The sequence below is a fragment of the Lissotriton helveticus genome, chromosome 9 (assembly GCF_964261635.1).
Source record: "Lissotriton helveticus chromosome 9, aLisHel1.1, whole genome shotgun sequence".
NCBI lineage: Eukaryota > Metazoa > Chordata > Amphibia > Caudata > Salamandridae > Lissotriton > Lissotriton helveticus.
Genome location: NC_136070.1, coordinates 601,017,914 through 601,036,567, shown reverse-complemented (window position 1 = coordinate 601,036,567; position 18,654 = coordinate 601,017,914). Strand labels below are relative to the sequence as shown.

Genomic DNA, 18,654 nt, shown 5'->3' with positions numbered 1-18,654 from the left:
GCACCCGGACCCAGATGTTCTGGTGAGGGAAAATTATGGGGTGGCCTATTCCAGACTGTCCGATGACGTTGACAGATGGTGCAGGTTGCCGTTATCCCTGTCGGGTCGCATAGCCCTGATAAAAATGATAGTCCTGCCTCGGTTCCTGTTTTTGTTCAATACCATCCCGGTGACCCTACCGAAGGTTTTCTTCAAGACGCTGACCCAGGCACTCACACGGTTGGCCTGGGGGGGCAAGCAACCGAGGATACAGTGGCAAATCCTAACGCTCCCATATGAACAAGGAGGTTTAGGGGCGCCTGACTTAGAGAGATACTACAGGGTTGCGCAAGCAACACATTTGCATACTTGGACTCACGGGGATCGCAACATCCCCCACGTGATACTTGAAACCCTTTTCGCTGCCCCTCTCCCCCCGCCGGCCACAGTGTTTGAACCGGCTTCGAGTCGGGTTGGTACATTGGACTCCATTACGGCGACTAATCATGCGTGGCATTCTTTGGCTCGGAGACATGGACATGACCTACTGTATTCCCCGCTTGTCCCTATAGACTGGGCAGTGTGGCTCTCGCCGCTGCGGGAGAAGGGGGTCCTGTGTGCGCTTCGACAATTGGGCATACTCAAGCTGGGAGATCTATTCAAAGAGGGTACGGCGATCACCTGGACACAGCTGGCACATCCCAGTCCGTCTGCCACACTAATGCAGCGCTTCCATTTCCACAGGGTCCGTGCGGCGTTACGGGACTTGCTGGGTGCGACCATGCAGGAGCCTCCTGAAACTCCGGAACTGACGTACGTTATCAAAACGCCGTCCCCTAGCCACCTTGTCTCCCGGTTGTATCGGATAGGCCAGCGTTGCGGCCAACAGACTGTCTCCAAAGCTCGATCGGCATGGCAACGGGATCTGCAGGCGGAAATAAGCGATTCTATGTGGGAATACTGCTGCCGCAATACTAGAAGGGTTTCCATTAACGCTCGACATAGACTCATCCACTTTAAATTCCTGCAAAGAGTGTATTACACCCCTGAACGCCTACATAGGTATGGCCTCCGACAATCAGCGGAGTGCGATCGCTGCAACTCTCCAGTGGCGGATTTCATGCATCTTGCGTGGACATGCCCGGGCATCAACAGATTCTGGGCGGACATTTTTGAGGAGCTGGGCTACATACTGGAGACCGAGTTACCGGTTGACCCGGCGTTGGCACTTCTGGGACACTCCAGAATTCTCCCGCCGGCGATGCGTCGCCTTGCAGATCTGGGACTAATAATGGCCCGACGGTTGGTGGCGCGGTGCTGGATGCGAGGACCTCTCCCGACCAAAGATGGGTGGTCCAGAGATATGCTATATGGGTGCACTCAGTCGCAGCTCTATAGCGAGCTTCTACCTCCTCTCAGCAGACCGAAAAATTTCTGGGACCAGTACCTGACGTATGCTACCAAAAAGACTGACGCGGATTCGGGACAGGAGGAAGAGGAGAACCAGATCGGGGAGGAGGACACTGAGGTTCGGGGCTCGATTCTCTCGGATTAAGTGATTAGTGGAGGCCTGGGTGCGTCACTGGGTGAGTCTTCAAGGGTGGTGGGAAGCTAGTGGTAGCGTGCCATTTGAACGCCATTTCCAGTGTGCTGCTTACAGGGCGGGTCGTCGCAGGACACAGGGGTCACTGAGGTTTGGAGCGGGTGGAGAGTAGGTTACGGATTGGGAGAACGGGGTAGGAGGTGACATGGTTTTGGGAGTCACGCAGAGGCAAGCACGGGGGTAGTTAAGGGGGGGAAGGGGGTAGGTTCGGGAGGGGTAGTTGTAAGTGAGGTTATTAAACTGGGTTTCAGGGGTTAGACAGACATACCACACCAACACACCTAATCACATAGTGGCGCTGGGTGGGCACCAACAGGGGGGGGCGAGGTTAGGATGGGGAGGCCATGGTACCTAGGGAATGTGTGCTCAGCAGTGGAGAAGAGGCGGGGCGTCCACTGTTCCCTGGGGGGCTACTGCTCTGTAAGATCTGCCGGTCCTACCATGATGGTCTTGAAGTTCATTTACATTGCTGCCGGCCTAAGGGTTGTAGGCATAGAGCTGTGTGTATGTACTGTCACTGAATAAAAGTTTATAACCCAAAAAAAAAAAAAAAAAAAAAAAAAAAAAAAACAATGGTAAGGCCTAGGGCCTGGGGAATCGCTGGGATTACACTGGACTAACTGTAGTTAGGACGGGAGTAGCCCGCGGGATTCGGGTGCAGCGCTAACAGCACACGCATGCACCAATGCAAAGTCAATGGTGCGTAAAAGTTACAAAGTTACTGTTTTAGAAGTCTTCCGACTGGACTAGAACTTAGCCACTTAAAACTAGGACACTAGAGGTGTAAACCACTACAGGAGCACCGGCGTTCAATCGTTACCTCACCCACAGGAAGCGGGTGCATAGGTGCCAAAGTGTGACGGGTTTCGTCGTGGAGATCTATGGAGCCTGGAGATAAAGATGCTGCAGGCGGCCAGGAGAGAAGAGTCCGGTTGGATCCAAGGGTGGATCGAAGATGTAGAGTACCTGAAAGCAGAGGGGACAGAGTCTGGGTCACTAGCCAGTGACCAGGATGAAACCAGGAAGGGACCAGGCGATGTCGGGCGCAATCAGGTGGTTGTCGAGAAGCTTGTCTCCGCTGCCACGTGGACTCTGGGGCACCGAGGAGGTCCAGGAGCGGATCACGAGCTGTCCCGCGAAGGCTCTCGCTGTCGGCGGTGTCGGCTTCTGGATCGGAGTCAACAGGCCTTGGCAAATGCAACCCACGCAGGATCTGAAGATCGCTTCTTACTCGGATCAGCAAGGTCAGAGAGGTTGCTCCTTTTCAGGGGAGCGAGGGCCAGTCTGGAGCAACCAGACTAGCAGAGTAGTTTCAAAGAATCATCGTCGTAGTGACCACTAGCCAACGGGCAAGTGACCGGACAGACGCGTCGAGCAGGAAAATGCAAAAGGGCCCCACGCAGTACTCGGTGAGTGTGGAGGGGTGATCTTCGGTGCACGAGCTGCTCGGTGCTGGGGCTTCTCAAACCCCAATACACAGGTTCGAGGGTGTCTCGGGAGCTGCACGGTCAGCACTTCGCAGTCTTTTCAAGATGGCCGGTCCCACGTCTCACATCGCCTCCACGGGTCTCAGCTTTGCTGTGGCTGTGGATCAGGCTGTTGGATGTCTGGGAATCCGGTTCTTGTCGATCTCTGTTGCTCGAGCTCCGGATGGAGCTGCAACAAAGCAAACCGTTGGGCGATGGATGGTGCCTGTTTGCACAGGGTGGTCACTTCTTGCCACAAGGGAGATTCTTCAGTCTTCCACGTCGAGTGGGATGTCGAAGGGTCCAGAGTTCTGTATCAAAGTTTCAGTCAGGATTATCTGCCTTCAATGGGCACAGCTCCTACCTTTATTCCAAATCAAGGGGCTGGATATCCTACTAGGTCCCTCCTATGGGTGGGACCCAGGAAGGGGGTGGTTACACCCCTTTCCCTTTGTCCAGTTTCGTGCCAGAGCTGGAGCTGGAGAGCCCCAGGACCGGTTTGAACTGGGCTATGCATGGGAAGCCTTGTGCGCCCCAGGCAGTGTCTGGTTTCACTCGCCCTGTCTGCCTCAATCCACTATCTCCTGTCTGGGGTAGTGTAACACCTCCCTGTGACAGGATACCTTTTGTCCAAGCCTCCCCTGCCAAGTTTCGGTCAGCAGCAGTAGGCCAGACTGGTGTCGGTGGCAGCAGCATCCATTTTGTGATGCTGGGGCTCTGGTTAGATTTAACCACATTTAAGTAAAGTTACATGTCTTCTTCCTCTAGAAGGGTGGAATGCTACCCCCGTCGCCAGAACTGGCGAGGGGGTAGTATTGCTAAGTGTATGACACCTTACACGACATGTTTTGATAAAGCCAAACCAAAGTTAGCAATAACCGTGAGGATTATAATGCACTTAAGAGTATATGGTATGGCAATACCCTGGAACAGCTATAAGGAAATGGTTCCGAAAGCTGCAGACAGGCTCAGCTCATGCTAGAGCACCATCTCACATAAAACCAAGCACTCTGCCTCCAGGATTGTTAAGGCCTGCCATATGAGTGACTTAAAGGTATATATGTGTCCAGATATAGGTTTAGATATAGGTATACTATATCTAAGCAAGGGGTGATTACACGACCTTGCCCCAGCTGAGTGATCAGCCAGTTGTGTCCGTTTGGAGGGCCAGCCAGGGGTGGCAAAAGATATGCTGCAGCCCCTGGTAGGCCTTGGATTCACCTATGCCCTGGGTACCTATAGTACTCTGTACAGGGGCTGATAAGGTGTCCAATACCAAATTGGTGATGTACCTATAGTACATGTATGGGAATTTAGAGAGAGAACAGCAGGCTGTGGGTCTGATTAGCAGGCCCACAGCCACATTAAGTCAAAAACCAGTGAAGCAAAAAGCAAAAATTGGGGTGACCAAAGTAAAGCAGACCCTACTCTCCTACAGTTAGAATTCTATGTTTCTCATAAGGGCTGGTATTAGGAAATACCGCTTCGATTTGAGTAATTTTCTGAACTATCCAGAATGGAATTTGTTCACGTTTTGCGGGCAATTTACCCATTACTGCATGTAAAGTCGGTGGAGTAATTTTTATTGTATTCCCCTGGTGAGAGGTTTGTTGTGGAATAACTAATGTTGGTTGGACTGTTAAAGTCTGCCTCACATATTGGACCAATTGTCTGTAGATTTTGATTAACTCTTTGAGTTGAGCAAGTAATTCTACGTCTGTCATGTCTTCGATTTCAGGATGAGGTGTGTAACCTGCTAAAACCGGCCATGTTGCTCCTGGTCTACCTAGTGGACCGAGCCTGGTAATGTGAATTAAATGTTTTTGGACGCCTTTAAACCAGAGATTATGATCCTGGTATGCGAGTGGAATTTCAACATCCTCGAAAGGAATATATTCCTCTGGTGGATCATCTTCTTTGTAGAAGTGAAACAAATGTGTTATTGGATTTCATTCAGGGAATACTATCCATGAGTAGAATACCTCTGTCTGGTGAGATTCATGTGCCTCCATTACAAAAAGTGCTCTACCACCTCTTAGTGTTAGGCCAAGTTTTATAAGTTTTAGAGTGATGGCTCTACTTAAATTAATAGGAATGATTATAGCATTTTCATCGGTTTCAGTAAAACTTGTAAAGTTTAAAACTGTTTCGGCTTGGTCAGCCGCAGCTCCACCAGTTTCAGTGTTATTGCCGTTATTAGACATTGTTTAATGAAAAATGCAGAGCAAGTTTCAAGGGAACAAAGATAAGGTGCACAATAGTTTGGAACACTGTATCCTTCAACGTTGAACAAACCAAACAGCTAACACGTAGGATTTTCGTCCTACTCAGCTATGGTGGATATTATCCCTACCCACTCCAGACATCTGATGGAGTATTATGAGTAGGGGTCTCTGAGAAAAGCACGACTGAGTTACTTCAGTATCTAGCTTTAAATGAGTGCCTTACCAAACCGTTGGGCGCCATGTAGTGTAGTTCCTATATCCCTGATAGGCTCTGCGCATTGGAATAATATACACTACAGTTTTGACATAGAACTGAGGTCAGTATGTCTCTATCGAGTATATTAAACTTAATTACTTGTGTTTGCCAGCTAACTCAGAGGTCACTAGAAACTTCTCGAATGAACAAGAAGGGATTCGTTTCTGACAACCACATAAACATGACAACTTTGTTTCCCTTAGAATCGGAACAATCTCAGAATCGTGGAAACAATAGATAACAGTTTCACCCAGTCAATCGTGCATGCTTTGTTTCTACAGAGTTGCACAGAAATAGAGAGAAGGGTGTTTCAATAAAGGGTTTATGGGACATGCAAGAGATAGGAACTGCTACAATCGTAAGACAGAATGCAAAGTATAATACGTACAGCGTTAGCAGTAAGATAAAATAATACTGCAATAGCATGGTCTGTAGCTATGACATATATAAAAATACATACATAAATAACACAGGCTAAAATACTCAACTGGTGCTTCTAAAATAATCCTACCCTAGTGAACCTAACCGAAGTGTAGTACAAGGGAAGAAGTAGGTACTGTTTAGATATAGTCTAGTTTAGTTTAAGTGTAGCTAAGAGTTGCCAAAAGTTTCTCTAGGTTCTACTCTGCTCCATACCTTAGAATGAGAGAGGTTGGTATCTCTTTTCCAGGAATCGATCTCTAACACCCCGCAAGGGGAGTCAGAAACACTGAAGCTGGATTCTTTGTGAGGAGGATGAAAGCGTCTGGCCAGTGCGTCAGTTGGGGACTTCCGAACTTGCTGTGGCGAGCCGCGTCGTGCAAGTAGGTAGCCGAACTGCACTGTGGTTTGCCATGGCTAGTGAAGGTATATTTATATCTTGAAAGTGGTTAGGAATGCCAGTATTAACGTACAAGTCAGGCATAAGAACGTCATGAATGAACTCCTAAGGAATAGATGTTCATGCATAATAAATGAGTTCTTGGAGAAATCAATATCCAGGCAAGGGGAAGTCCCAAAGGCTTAAGAGTCTGGTTTTCCAAGAACTCGTTGTGATGAAGATGAACGGATGTAGTTGACCATGCCTGTATTTGGTTAGCATGAGCAATGCCTAAATAAGGGCTGGATTTCTATGCCTAAATAAGGGCAATGTGAATTGTACCTATATAAGGGCATGAAACGGGAAATCTATATAGGGGATCTAAATCGACACAACAGTGATGGACAACGAAAACTGTCTATTCGACTGCCCACTCGAAATCGGGCAAGCGGTCCAACGGCCAAACTTCCAATGGCCCTTCCTGCATCGGGCCGTCAAAGCTGTCAGACCGTCTGTAAATCAAGCGGGTGGACCTTTAGCTATGCGGAGAGGATACTGTTTTGCTATTGCAATAGGGCATCCTCTCTGCCAAAATCTAAATCAGCCCCTAAGCTGTTTTCCTTACCTACTAGAGAGTAGCTTTGACAATGTACTTTGGGTACGTGGTGTTGAAAGATTAACTTCAACCACGGTTTCAGCCTTCTAGCAGATGGCAACAGCTTCTCCTCAATTACTTTTCTGTATTTTCGTTAGTATCTAAAAATAAAAGAGCTAACCTTCTCCTTTCATAGTCAATTCAATCCTGACATGTGCCCCAATCCTCCACAGACAAGAAACATCCCAGTAACTTGATGCTGCCATGACCATGCTCCACAGTACGATGGTTGGAGTAGTATATACTCCACCTTGAGTATTTCAGGAAAATGTTGCATTTTCCCCAAATATTCTATGACTGGATTTAAAATAATAGGTTTGCATTCCGGTATCCACAAAACACTCTGCTGCCCTGAGGGCACAATTGCAGACTAAACTGTAACACTGGCTTTCTGGTAACCTCTCTGATTTGTATCCTTCTAGCTTAGTGATTCAGATTTGAATGACAACCTGGTCTAATCGGGGTTTTGGTGGTGCAATAAACCTTCCATGTTCTGGTGCTTTTATTTGTGCCATTTCAAAACTTTGTTACAGACTTTGCCTAAAAGGTTGAGAATTTTCTTTGAAAATGCAATATCCGGCAGAAAAGATCTACAGGAGATATTGAATTTACCCTGAAATCATGTGGATCACTATAATATTACAGAGGCAGTGTGAGATTTTGAAAGGGACTGATTACATCTGATGAATTAGGGCTCATCTAATGAATTTATCCAACTGAGCTATTTCATTTTTCTTTTGTAATCGATTTTTGAAAGCTTTCTAAAATATTTTTTTACTTGGAATTTGAGTGGTCAAGATTATAGATTACGGAAAGACAACTATTTAACACATTTTGATTCCAGATTACCAGGCAACAGAGATGAACATTTCAAACGAGAGTGTTTATCACAATGCAAATGCGAAGCTTCATAGCTGCATTTAGATGTTATGGCATGAAAAATTACTTACCTGAGGGTACAGGCAACAATCTGTGATCCTAATTTATATATTTTTAAGATAAAAATGCAAAGCAATGTCTCTCGGTTGGTTTCCTTCATCCATACATTAAGTGTCTCCTTCGGAATGGCAAGAAACTGTGATAAACCTTCAAATTTAAATAAATTAGGTGTGACTACAATACTATGCAATGATACAGACAGCCCATGGTAGAACAATCTATGCTGGGGTTCACTTTCTGTAAACTGCCAGTAAATATCATGGGTAGTTATCCACAAATAATGAACAGAAAATGTTAAATCCAGACTATTTCGCACACATCTACCACAATGGTGAAACTGCTGCATTTTAAGCCGGAATAGGAGTTTGGCAACTAACTCTAAATGAGGCCCCATTGGGGCAGTTCTGTTTTGGGTCAGCCCCATCCACTTCTATTGTATTCTGTCAATAGACTTTATGCATATTGAACTGAAATTTCCTTTTGTAGGTAAGAGGGTGTTTTCCTTCCAAAAATCTGGCTGAATAATGCCTTTACGCAACTAGACGCTGTTGCTAGTGACCAAAGTCCTATACCTAGTGAGCCAGGCCTAAAAATGACAGCCACTTAATTAATTGTCTGGATACTTTTTTTTTAAAAAACTTTACTGGGTCTGAGGCAGATTTTAAAAGTGTGTTAAGCATACATGTGATTGTCCTGTGAATGTTGGTCTAGATTACCGCCCTAATAGGTACTGAAGGATTGTGGCCCATAGGCAAGTAGAGGTAATTGTTATAACTGTGCTCTCCCTCTGCCTAGAAGGCTACCTTACCCGAAGTTATTATTCAATAATAAGCACTGAGGTGACTGTATCTCATCTCTCTGTTGGAGGGATCTGAGACTGGGGCAGGCCTGAACTTTTTGAAGAAAAAACAACTTGATTGAGAATTCTGCTGATTCTTGTTTCCTAAAGAGCAATGGATTGCCCGCTATGCAGGTATCACCCCCTCACCAGAACACATTGGTTTCTCAGTGAGAACTAGTAAACGTAAACCTGCACACTTACTGATGCACTTAGCATGGAACGCCTCAGTCCATTGTACATTAAGAGTAATCAGAACAGTGTTAGGTGTGTACCTGTGCCTCATAGAATATCTAAAAAAACACATTATAAATATAAACTTTTCTGCCTCCCCCTGTTTCCTACGTTAAGGACTGAGTTAAACAAATATAGAGCATAATGCTTATTCTGGAAGGTTAATTAATTTACCTATAAACAGGCAATTAATAATAAAAGAAACGTGGTTTTGCTGATTCAACCTATATGAAGGTAAAGAGTGTGACATACTGCAACAAGGGAAAATATTTGTTATTACCTCAGCAAGAAAAGGCATCATGCAAGATTAGCAGGGCATTCCTTAGACACAGATATCATGAACTGCATGCCAGTGCTAAGGGAATGTGTCATGAAACATCAACCGCCGGCAGCAGAGACTTTATCCAAGCAACACAAAATGACTCCCACATTAAACGACCATGAGTTGGGTGAGTGCTTTACCCATTGACCAAATGATACTTTCAGTCAAAGGCACAAAAGTATGTCCCCCAAAGTTTGATGGATTTTCCCCATGTATATGGCTAATTAAGGTTTTCTTTGGGAGGATGTTGTCTGGCATCCAAGAACTTATTTCATTGGCAGTTCTTTCTGGTGACATTGTGAATGGAAAGGAAATAATCAGCTTTTGTCACGGACCTGGCTTGATGAAAGCAGAAAACACAAACACTGACTCTTTCCCGTAGGTCTACTTGGGGGCACAGGCGGGGGAGATAATTAATGGTTTTACATCAGTATGCAGCCATTATTGGCAATGACAGGCTTTTACGATTTCTGTTTCAGAGAAGTGTGTGGGGTCAGTGGATCCAAAGAGATGGTGGCTGGTCAGTGCATGCTGCTGGCAATTTGAGAGAGGAAGAAAGAAAGGGAGAGAAAAACACAGAGAGAGCGAGGAAAGAGAGATAGAGCGAGAGACAGAGAGACTGCCAAAGGCTCTAAGGATGTTTCAATCTCTGCAGGGCTCGATGGGCTGCACATGCATTTATTTGGCAGTGTGGCAGTTCCCAACAGCAATTTTTTGAAGGCTGGGGTTTGTCCATTTAGTAAGTCGGAATGGGTAGGAAAGCAGAATTGCTTTGATGGAAGGGCTCAGTGTGACTGATAAGTGGTGTTCCAACATTGAGGAGGCTCTTCAGTTTCTAGTGAAGCACTTTCAGGCTACAAACTAATAAAGGAGGTAGAACTGAACCTAGCTCTGCCTAGCAACATGGGCCTACACCTACAGCTGAGATAATTATTTGCATATATCGATTCTGAAAACTTGAAAACCCTGAAGTCATCATTTATTAGTAATATTTTTGTCTGGCAGATCTGAAAATCAACTTTGCGTTGTTTCAAGGCGATTTACTGCAATGACAGCATCTTGGATACATCATTGGTGTAGTCTTCCTTCTAACAGGAAGTGTTTTTGAAAGGATTATGGTACCAAAACAAGGTGAAATATTTCTCCACCAATTTTGAATCTTTACCTAATGCATTCATTCATGTTGTGGCCTCACCTACCAGCACGTGTTTGAGCCTTGACACCTGTGAGCATTCTTATTTTCTAATGATGCTTGATCAGAAGGGATGTCACTGTTCTGTATACTATCTCACACAGAGGTGTGGAATTTATTAAAATATCTACTTGTCCATGGGGCAAGTTGCTTCATAAATCTACTTGTCCTGTAACAAAATCCACTTGTCCCTTTGGTGCCATGTGGTTCGGCGACAAATTATGGCAGCAATCTCATTATATAAGAGCTCTTATATAGATAGCCTCTCTGATTATGCCAGGGCTCATACCATAGTAGTTTTTTAATACTAGCAATCCCTTTATGTTGCCACGTTTCTGCAGATCAACATACTGGGACTGAAGGTAGTGGTAAGCAATAATTCCAGGGTTGGAATGCACTTTAAGTCTGTGCAAATCTACTAACTTGCATGTTTTAAGGGTTGTCAACAACTCTTCTCTAATCTTTTCCCATACAGAGAAATGCTGGAAATTTTACTCCTGACAATGGCAGACGTAAACCTTCTTCCAGAGTTGGGAAAAAAGTGGTTGATGGGAAAATGACGTTGCAAACACTCGGGTTTTCCCATGAGCAAATCTACATATGCATATTTGCTCATGATAAACTGCAGTTCACAAATATTTTCCAGGAGTACATTTCTTGCCTTACTTCTATAAATTCTTGTAAATTCATGAAAGACATATAGCTGCAGTTAATGCAAGGACATATACCAAGGGTGCACTTTTGAGACTTTCTTTAAAAATAGTGTCCCTAATTTGGTCTGGCGTTAACCACAACCTTTTGTGTTTGTTAAAATTCTCTCTCCCTCTCTCTGTATCGGCTGGCTTCACTGTGAGTGACGGCATTAAGCTCTTTCATGAGGAGTATATTGGCACACAAAGTAGTTTTGTTCAGTGGCAGTAACTAATGTGGCAGTGTGTGCTTTTTTTAGACCAATTATTTTTTTGCTTTTGCCAATGTTTGTTATAATAGTGAGGGCCGAGCAGCTCTCACATCAAGAAGGCTTTACAAAAACCATGCCAAAACAAGTCACGTATTGGCAAAACTAAAAAGCTGACCACTAATTTCAGACCTACTGGCTTTGCCAATGCTTGTTTATTGTTATGTTTCTCATAATCTTACTGAAACTGGTTACACTGATTTTCCAATATGAATATTTTTGCGAAATACTAGCATGCATCAACACATTTTACTAAATGATGGTTCAAAGAAACGGTACCTGAAATTTCACAGTAGTTTAGCAAAATGTTTTTGTTTCCTACTTTCATTTTTTTAGGAACATTTTATATTGAAAGCAGAGTCATTAATCTTGCTCTCAAGCTTCTGCAAATATTTGCATCTAATCGTAGAGCATTCTGGGGGCATTATGCATAGCCTCATATTGCTAAACTTTGAAACCGTGAGTACACATTTTTATACTGTAACCACTGTCAGTAGTGCTGTCAGAACTTACATTTACTTAGAGCGCTTACCCTAATAAAGGCTTTCAATTAATGAACCATAAATACAAGTTTGAACAGCATTAACATAGGCACACAAATAATAACTTAACTTCAGACAGTGCCCCTCCCTGGCCCTTAATGTGCTACTGCAAACTGGCAACCAAAGGGTTTGTGGTGCAGGGGGTTGGGCCTACTTGTCCAAAGGACAAAATACACATTAAAACTTGTTGCCCGTGACCCCAAAAAATATGTCCTGGGCGTCGGGCTATAGGAATTCCACATCCTTGTCACATACCTTTGGTAGGATGTTGACTGATTTCTGGGTCTTTGGAAGTAGCCCAATCTCTGCAACGAAGTTGTTCCTCTTCTTGAAGTGGAGATAAAATGTCAGGATGGTTGGCAGTAAAATAGTCTGGGAAAAGAATGCATGAAGTTTACAAACACACACTGGTAGAAATAGGGTTTCAGGTTGGCTAGGGTATGCACCTAAACCATGCAGAACCCACCCAAAATAACTCTTGCTCACCCCCGTGGTAGAAGCAGAAAGGCCTATCCCAGAGCTAATGTGTAAAGCGTTTGCACAACACACACACATACCAGTGACACAATAAATACACCACAAAAGAGACTCCACACAGTAGTATATAAAAATGTCTCATATATTTAGGCTTCTCTGTTTTCAGTTTCTATTTTTGGTCAATTATGGTGGGTTTATTTCAGTGATTTCAATAACTTAAAAAACAGTGGCTATCAGTGGTTACACCTTTCCACACCTTTAAAAAAATAACAGAAACAGTGTTTTTGCTGGTGTTTATGAAACATTTTGCTTTTATTGGTAGTGCATGGTATATAGACAGTGTATATGAGGTCCAAATGCATTTCTACTAATCAAACTCATTGTTCTAGACCATACAATACTTCTTCAGTGAGTCTTTGGTCATGCGCAATCGCTCTTTCCTTCCCATGTGAACTTTTATCCGTGAAAAGGCCCTCTCAACATTGGCACTTGAGATGGGCAACGTCAAAACAGCCAGTATGCAATTTGCTAACGTCAAAACAGCCTGTATGCAATTTGCTAACTCTGGCCACCTACATAGCTTTTCATGCCAATACTGGTACACCTGAAGATTGTGATTATCCGGGGCAGGTTCTGCAACATATGCATTGAACTGGGCGCATATGCCCTCAGAGCTATTGAAGAGGTCAAAAATGAAGCTGTACGTTTCAAAATCCAGAGAAAATTCCCTTTTACAGGAGAGATCTAGAACTTGTGCAGAGTACCACAATGAGGCTTCATTGACTTCAAATGCCATGGTTGGTGAAGGGAAATTTGTATGCATCATTGCAAGCTGTTTCTCATGTATTTTAAAATAAAATTTCCTGAACTGCTCCTTAACATTTCTCTGCTTACCAAGTGGCAAGCATTCGAACATGCAACATGGTGTAGTGCCAAAGTCACTGAAAGTGTCATCTAGCCTACTCTCAAGGAGATGTTTCACATCTACACCAATTATGCTGAACGCTTGGTAGACAAGGGTGTTTTCAAACTCTAGGTTTTTGATTATATCCACCACAGCAGTCATGTTTTCCATAAAAAATGTAAAAATGTAAGTTTTTTCCACATTACTATCAATGCGCGACTGAAGATCCTCACATTTCTTGCCTTAGGCAGGTCACTAAACATAAATTCTGTAAACGGTCGCCACATAGATAAAATAGCATTCACAGCATCTAGGACTGAGAACCTTTGGTTAAATGACATAGTTGGGATGAATCTTTCTTTGATGCGACACAAAGCACAACATGAGAAATATTTACGTTTAAGTGCCTGTGCATAACAAAACAGTGCACCAGAATCAACTACAAAGTGAATTGGCAAGGATTTCTTACAGGGAAGCATTTCAGCTCAGGTATTGATTTTGACAGGTCATCACACAACCTATATATATATATATTCACTGAAAAAACCATAGGTTATAGACCATATATAGTTAGGAATTAGCATTTAAAAAACCTTATTTTACTCACACAAAACCAATGAAATTCCATATATAGTTAGTTGCACTAACTATATATCGCGCACCCGCAATCCACTGCTGATGATGTCACATATTACATCATTCATGACATGGTCAGTGACATCACTGATGACATCACTGATGACATCTCAAATGACATCACTGATGACATCACTGATGACATCTGATTTGACATCAATGACCACATCACTGATGATATCATTCATGTGACAATACAATGCATCTCCTCACATTTTAATATAACCTCTGTTTCACCCAGTGTTAAATACAGAGTATAATTTTTGAAACCATTGACACACCAATACTAGTTACTACATACGCACTGCACTCACTGATTCCTATGTCTACACACACATTCACTCATTCACCCATACAATCATTCATACATACAATCACTCATCTTTACAACACTATCATATGCACTCATACACCTATACAGACACTCACAGTCTGCCACTCATCCATGGAGTTACTCACACACGTAGTCAGTCCTGTTAAAGAATCAATGACACTTCCATTTTCTTGTCTATACAGTTAAACATAGAGCACCTTACATTTTCAAACATATACTAACACATACTTACCTTCTTATAGAATCATTGATACAAGTACACATTGATCTGCACAGAGTCACACACCTCCCAGCCAGCCAGCCACACACACACTCAGTCTCCCATACAAATACTTGGACAATCAATCAGTAACCCATATAGTTAATCATATAGCTACTGATCAACACATGCAGCAGTTTACAGAACAACAGACATAATGATGCTCAAATTAAGATAGTTTAGTCACTAACCCATGCACTCAGTGAGACACATTTAATCACTCACTCATACATTCAGTCATGCACCTACTAAATCCTTTGTCCAGACACTTATACTTCCACTCATTCTTCAATATGTAAGACACATTTTAACTTTACAGAAACACACAGTCACTGGATGATGTCATCAGTGATGTCATCAGTGATGTCATTTGAGATGTCATCAGTGATGTCATCAGTGATGTCATTTGAGATGTTATCAGTGATGTCATTTGAGATGTCGTCAGTGATGTCATCAGTGATGTCATTTGAGATGTCATCAGTGATGTCATCAGTGATGTCACTGACCATGTCATGAATGATGTAATATGTGACATCATCAGCAGTGGATTGCGGGTGCGCGATATATAGTTAGTGCAACTAACTATATATGGAATTTCATTGGTTTTGTGTGAGTAAAATAAGGTTTTTTAAATGCTAATTCCTAACTATATATGGTCTATAACCTATGGTTTTTTCAGTGAATTTTCAAGGTTTTGTAAATGCTAATTCCTAACTATATATGGTCTATAACCTATAGTTTTTTCAGTGAATTTCAATGGTTTTTTAATAGCAAATATCATAAGCTGTCGAATGTCAAGTACGTGGTAAGTGAAAACATTTTCGTGTTTATGCACACTGATCTGCTTTGAATGGTGCCCCCCCCCTCATTTCTATTAGGAGTACTCTCTCTTTGCAGATAGTGAAAGGTAGTTAACGCAGGCCTTTGCCCCCGTTGTAATCCGTCGTGCCTGCTTCTCTCTCCATTTGATTGATTGTTATCCAAGTATTTACTGTTTTAGAATTAGTTCTCTTTGGTTCATTCTCTATTTACAAACAAACACAGAGTCGCAATACTCTGTTTAGTCTTTGCAGATAACGAAAAATCGTGTAAAAAAAAAGAAAAGGAATCGAGCAAAATCAGTAGGCCACTAATGGGATCTCTTTTTGACCTCGCTAAAATAGAAACATTAGGAACAACCCCTCATGACAAATACAAAACTAGTGAGATGAACTGAACTCCACACAATGATGGCTGCAAAACAGCTCGGCTCCGCCACCCACCCCGCCCAAAATAACGATAAAGAGCGGCTGCCATGATTGGTTCCGGAATGGCCACGACGGAGCTACGAAATGATGCTGCTCTCATGCTAACCCCAGCTTCAGTCTGAAACATCCAGAAACACTGTAGACTACCAATTCGATCAGTTCCGGTAGCGCCCCAATGTAACCCGGTAGAGAAGAACTAGCCCTCCCCTCTTTGACTGATGGTTCTTGTTGCCTGTCCCTTCTGTTCTCATTTAACAGAACTATTTAGCCTGCTGAAAGGGGTTGTGTTCCGACCGCTGGTTGGTGGAGACATTTTGACTATATTCTGGACCTGCGTTGTCGCGTAATGCGTCATATGACGCGCCGCGTTAGCGCATCCGGAAGTCATCCGGGGCGCGCAGCGCGTAACGTAAGCATAACAAGTCATGTGACTTGTTAATAAAACTTTTCATTGGTTCATTTTACTTTTCTTATTGTAATGATGAAAGGCTTGGTCATATGACCTAAAAATTACGCTTTTCATTACTTCCGAACATTATTTTTTCTTAAATATATGTTATAATGTTCCAGGCTAATGTACTTTCCCGGAAATTTTACAACTGTCCTGCAAGTAAAATATATTCTTTTTTCGAGAAAAAGAGCGTTTCTTCGTCCCATGATGGAGCCGTTGAGCAAAAGAGGGTCGACCTGCTGTCTTAGTCGCCGATACGCCTGAATATGAGATTCTTATCGATCACTTTATGTTGCAGGAATAGAAAACACAACAGCCCTTGACCATTTATCTTTACTGCGTTCCTTCGTATTATACCTTTTACCCTTCATGTAATTGGTCTGCTTTATTTCACTTGCCTTTTAATGATTCTAAAACAGTGACTATTATTACAAACTTTACCAATGTATATACTACTACCATGTTTTCTTTTAAAAACCTTTATTGTGAAAATTTCATTATACAAATACGAGCCTATAACCACGTGGGCCGGCCACGGAGCAAACTGTAATCGTATGTGATGAGTAGACATTTACACTGTAGAGGAACGTAACGGGCGGGCCATTAGGTTGCAAGAACTAAGGTGTCTAACAGTTACGGAATCGGTGGACGTACATTTTATAATTAAAATACGACAGGGCCAGTTACAATAAAATTATCTAGATATACATTTGCGGGCAAGTACCATGGGTGACGTTAATTCGAACTTTCAACAGTACAGTAATCAATAACACATCAGAACTTAATATCAATAGGGATGTCGAAATATTCAATCAATTCTCGTCCCCGCCCGCCATGTGCTTCAAAACTGCATACGTATCTCGTGATTTCAAGGTTCTGCAACCAGTACACAACAAGGAGTTACGAGTCCCATTTATTCCGGCGCCATTTTGGGCGAGGACGGGCAGGTCCAGGATATAGTCAAAATGTCTCTACCAACCATCGACTATGATGATGTTCATATGCTGTATTTATTAGAGTAACACTCATCTGTCCACATGAAATTAATTTGCCACAATCTAAACATGTCATTTTAATCTTTCCAAAGTTCTTCTAAATATTTGGGACCGTTTCCCTTGCCTCTGAAGCTCTCAGTGCCACTTCTTTGATGAATGTACTAGCAGGTCAGGGGTTCTCCTCCAAATCTCTCTTTTATGCAGCACTATAATTAATTGGTGCCACCTCTCCATATGACGATGCATGGTATAGTTACCACAACTATATTTTTTTTCGGTTCCTCTGGAGAGTTCATCGTGGCAGATGAAGCGTGTAACGTACCGGGCATTTACCTTTTTTTGCATGTACAGGAAAGGAAAAAAAAATCGAGCGTCCGAGTTCTAAGGTGTCCCAGGGCCATTTTAGTGGAGGACATGATACAGCGATAATGCCCTGGATAAGGACACTTCCTTCGGGCACCCCACGCCGTCTTTCGGCGCAGCATTGTAGGATGGCCACACCAGTGCGGCAACTTGCTAGACACCACCTCGGTGCCATCCGGATCTCGGCGCCCCACTGCAGATGAACTGCCTCCACATGGAGAAGCGGGAGAGGCTCGTTTGCGCCGCCTCCCCCCCCCCCTTCGGGCACCCCACGCCGACTTTCGGCGCAGCATTGTAGGATGGCCACACCAGTGCGGCAACTTGCTGGACACCACCTCGGTGCCAACCGAATCTCAGCGCCTTGTGTTGTCTTCCATTCCGAAAATATTGTTGGCAGCATTTTGAAAGGAAAGACAAACAGCCGTTTGTGGCCCTCACTACACCGTTCTCCTAGTGAGTCTCATATTGTTACATTTAGGAAGAATGTTGAAGAGTAGTATGTTGAAAATCTGAAGCCATTGTTATACAAACTCTCAACCAGCCTTGGATGGAAAAATCCTGAAGAATGTACAAACTGAAAACCAGTTTTTGTCTGTATAGCATCAGCAGCAACGCTTGAGTCAGCTTTGTGTGAAGCCGCCATTTTGATTCAATCAATAGCGTCCCCCTGCACACATTCAGGGACCTGGTCGTGTCTTCAGGTCAAACGGATTGTGGGACAAGATGCACAAAGGAAAAGGAAAAAAGTTCCGCCGGACCCCGGGAGGTGGCCGCCTATGTCATGGGCGATCTTAGGCCACACCAGGGCAATAGTGAAGCTGCAGCAGGTGCAAATAAGCTTCAGACAGTGTTACAAGCGCTGCTCAGAACTCTCAACTATGACACCACCTCGGTGCCATCCGGATCTTGGCGCCTTGTGCTGGTTCCGGCCTATTCACACATCGGTCCGCTACTGACGCCACCTCACAGGCCAACGGGGC

At 43.6% G+C, this 18,654-nt stretch overlaps 1 protein-coding gene across 1 annotated transcript in view; it reads right to left on the bottom strand.

The window, feature by feature from the left end:
• Window positions 1-18,654, bottom strand: part of LOC144781660 (uncharacterized) — a 134,151-nt gene that overhangs the window by 38,528 nt on the left and 76,969 nt on the right. The window contains exon 4 of the mRNA XM_078660628.1: window positions 12,264-12,380. Coding sequence (XP_078516754.1) covers window positions 12,264-12,380 — 117 coding nt within the window. The remainder of the gene's footprint in view (window positions 1-12,263; window positions 12,381-18,654) is intronic.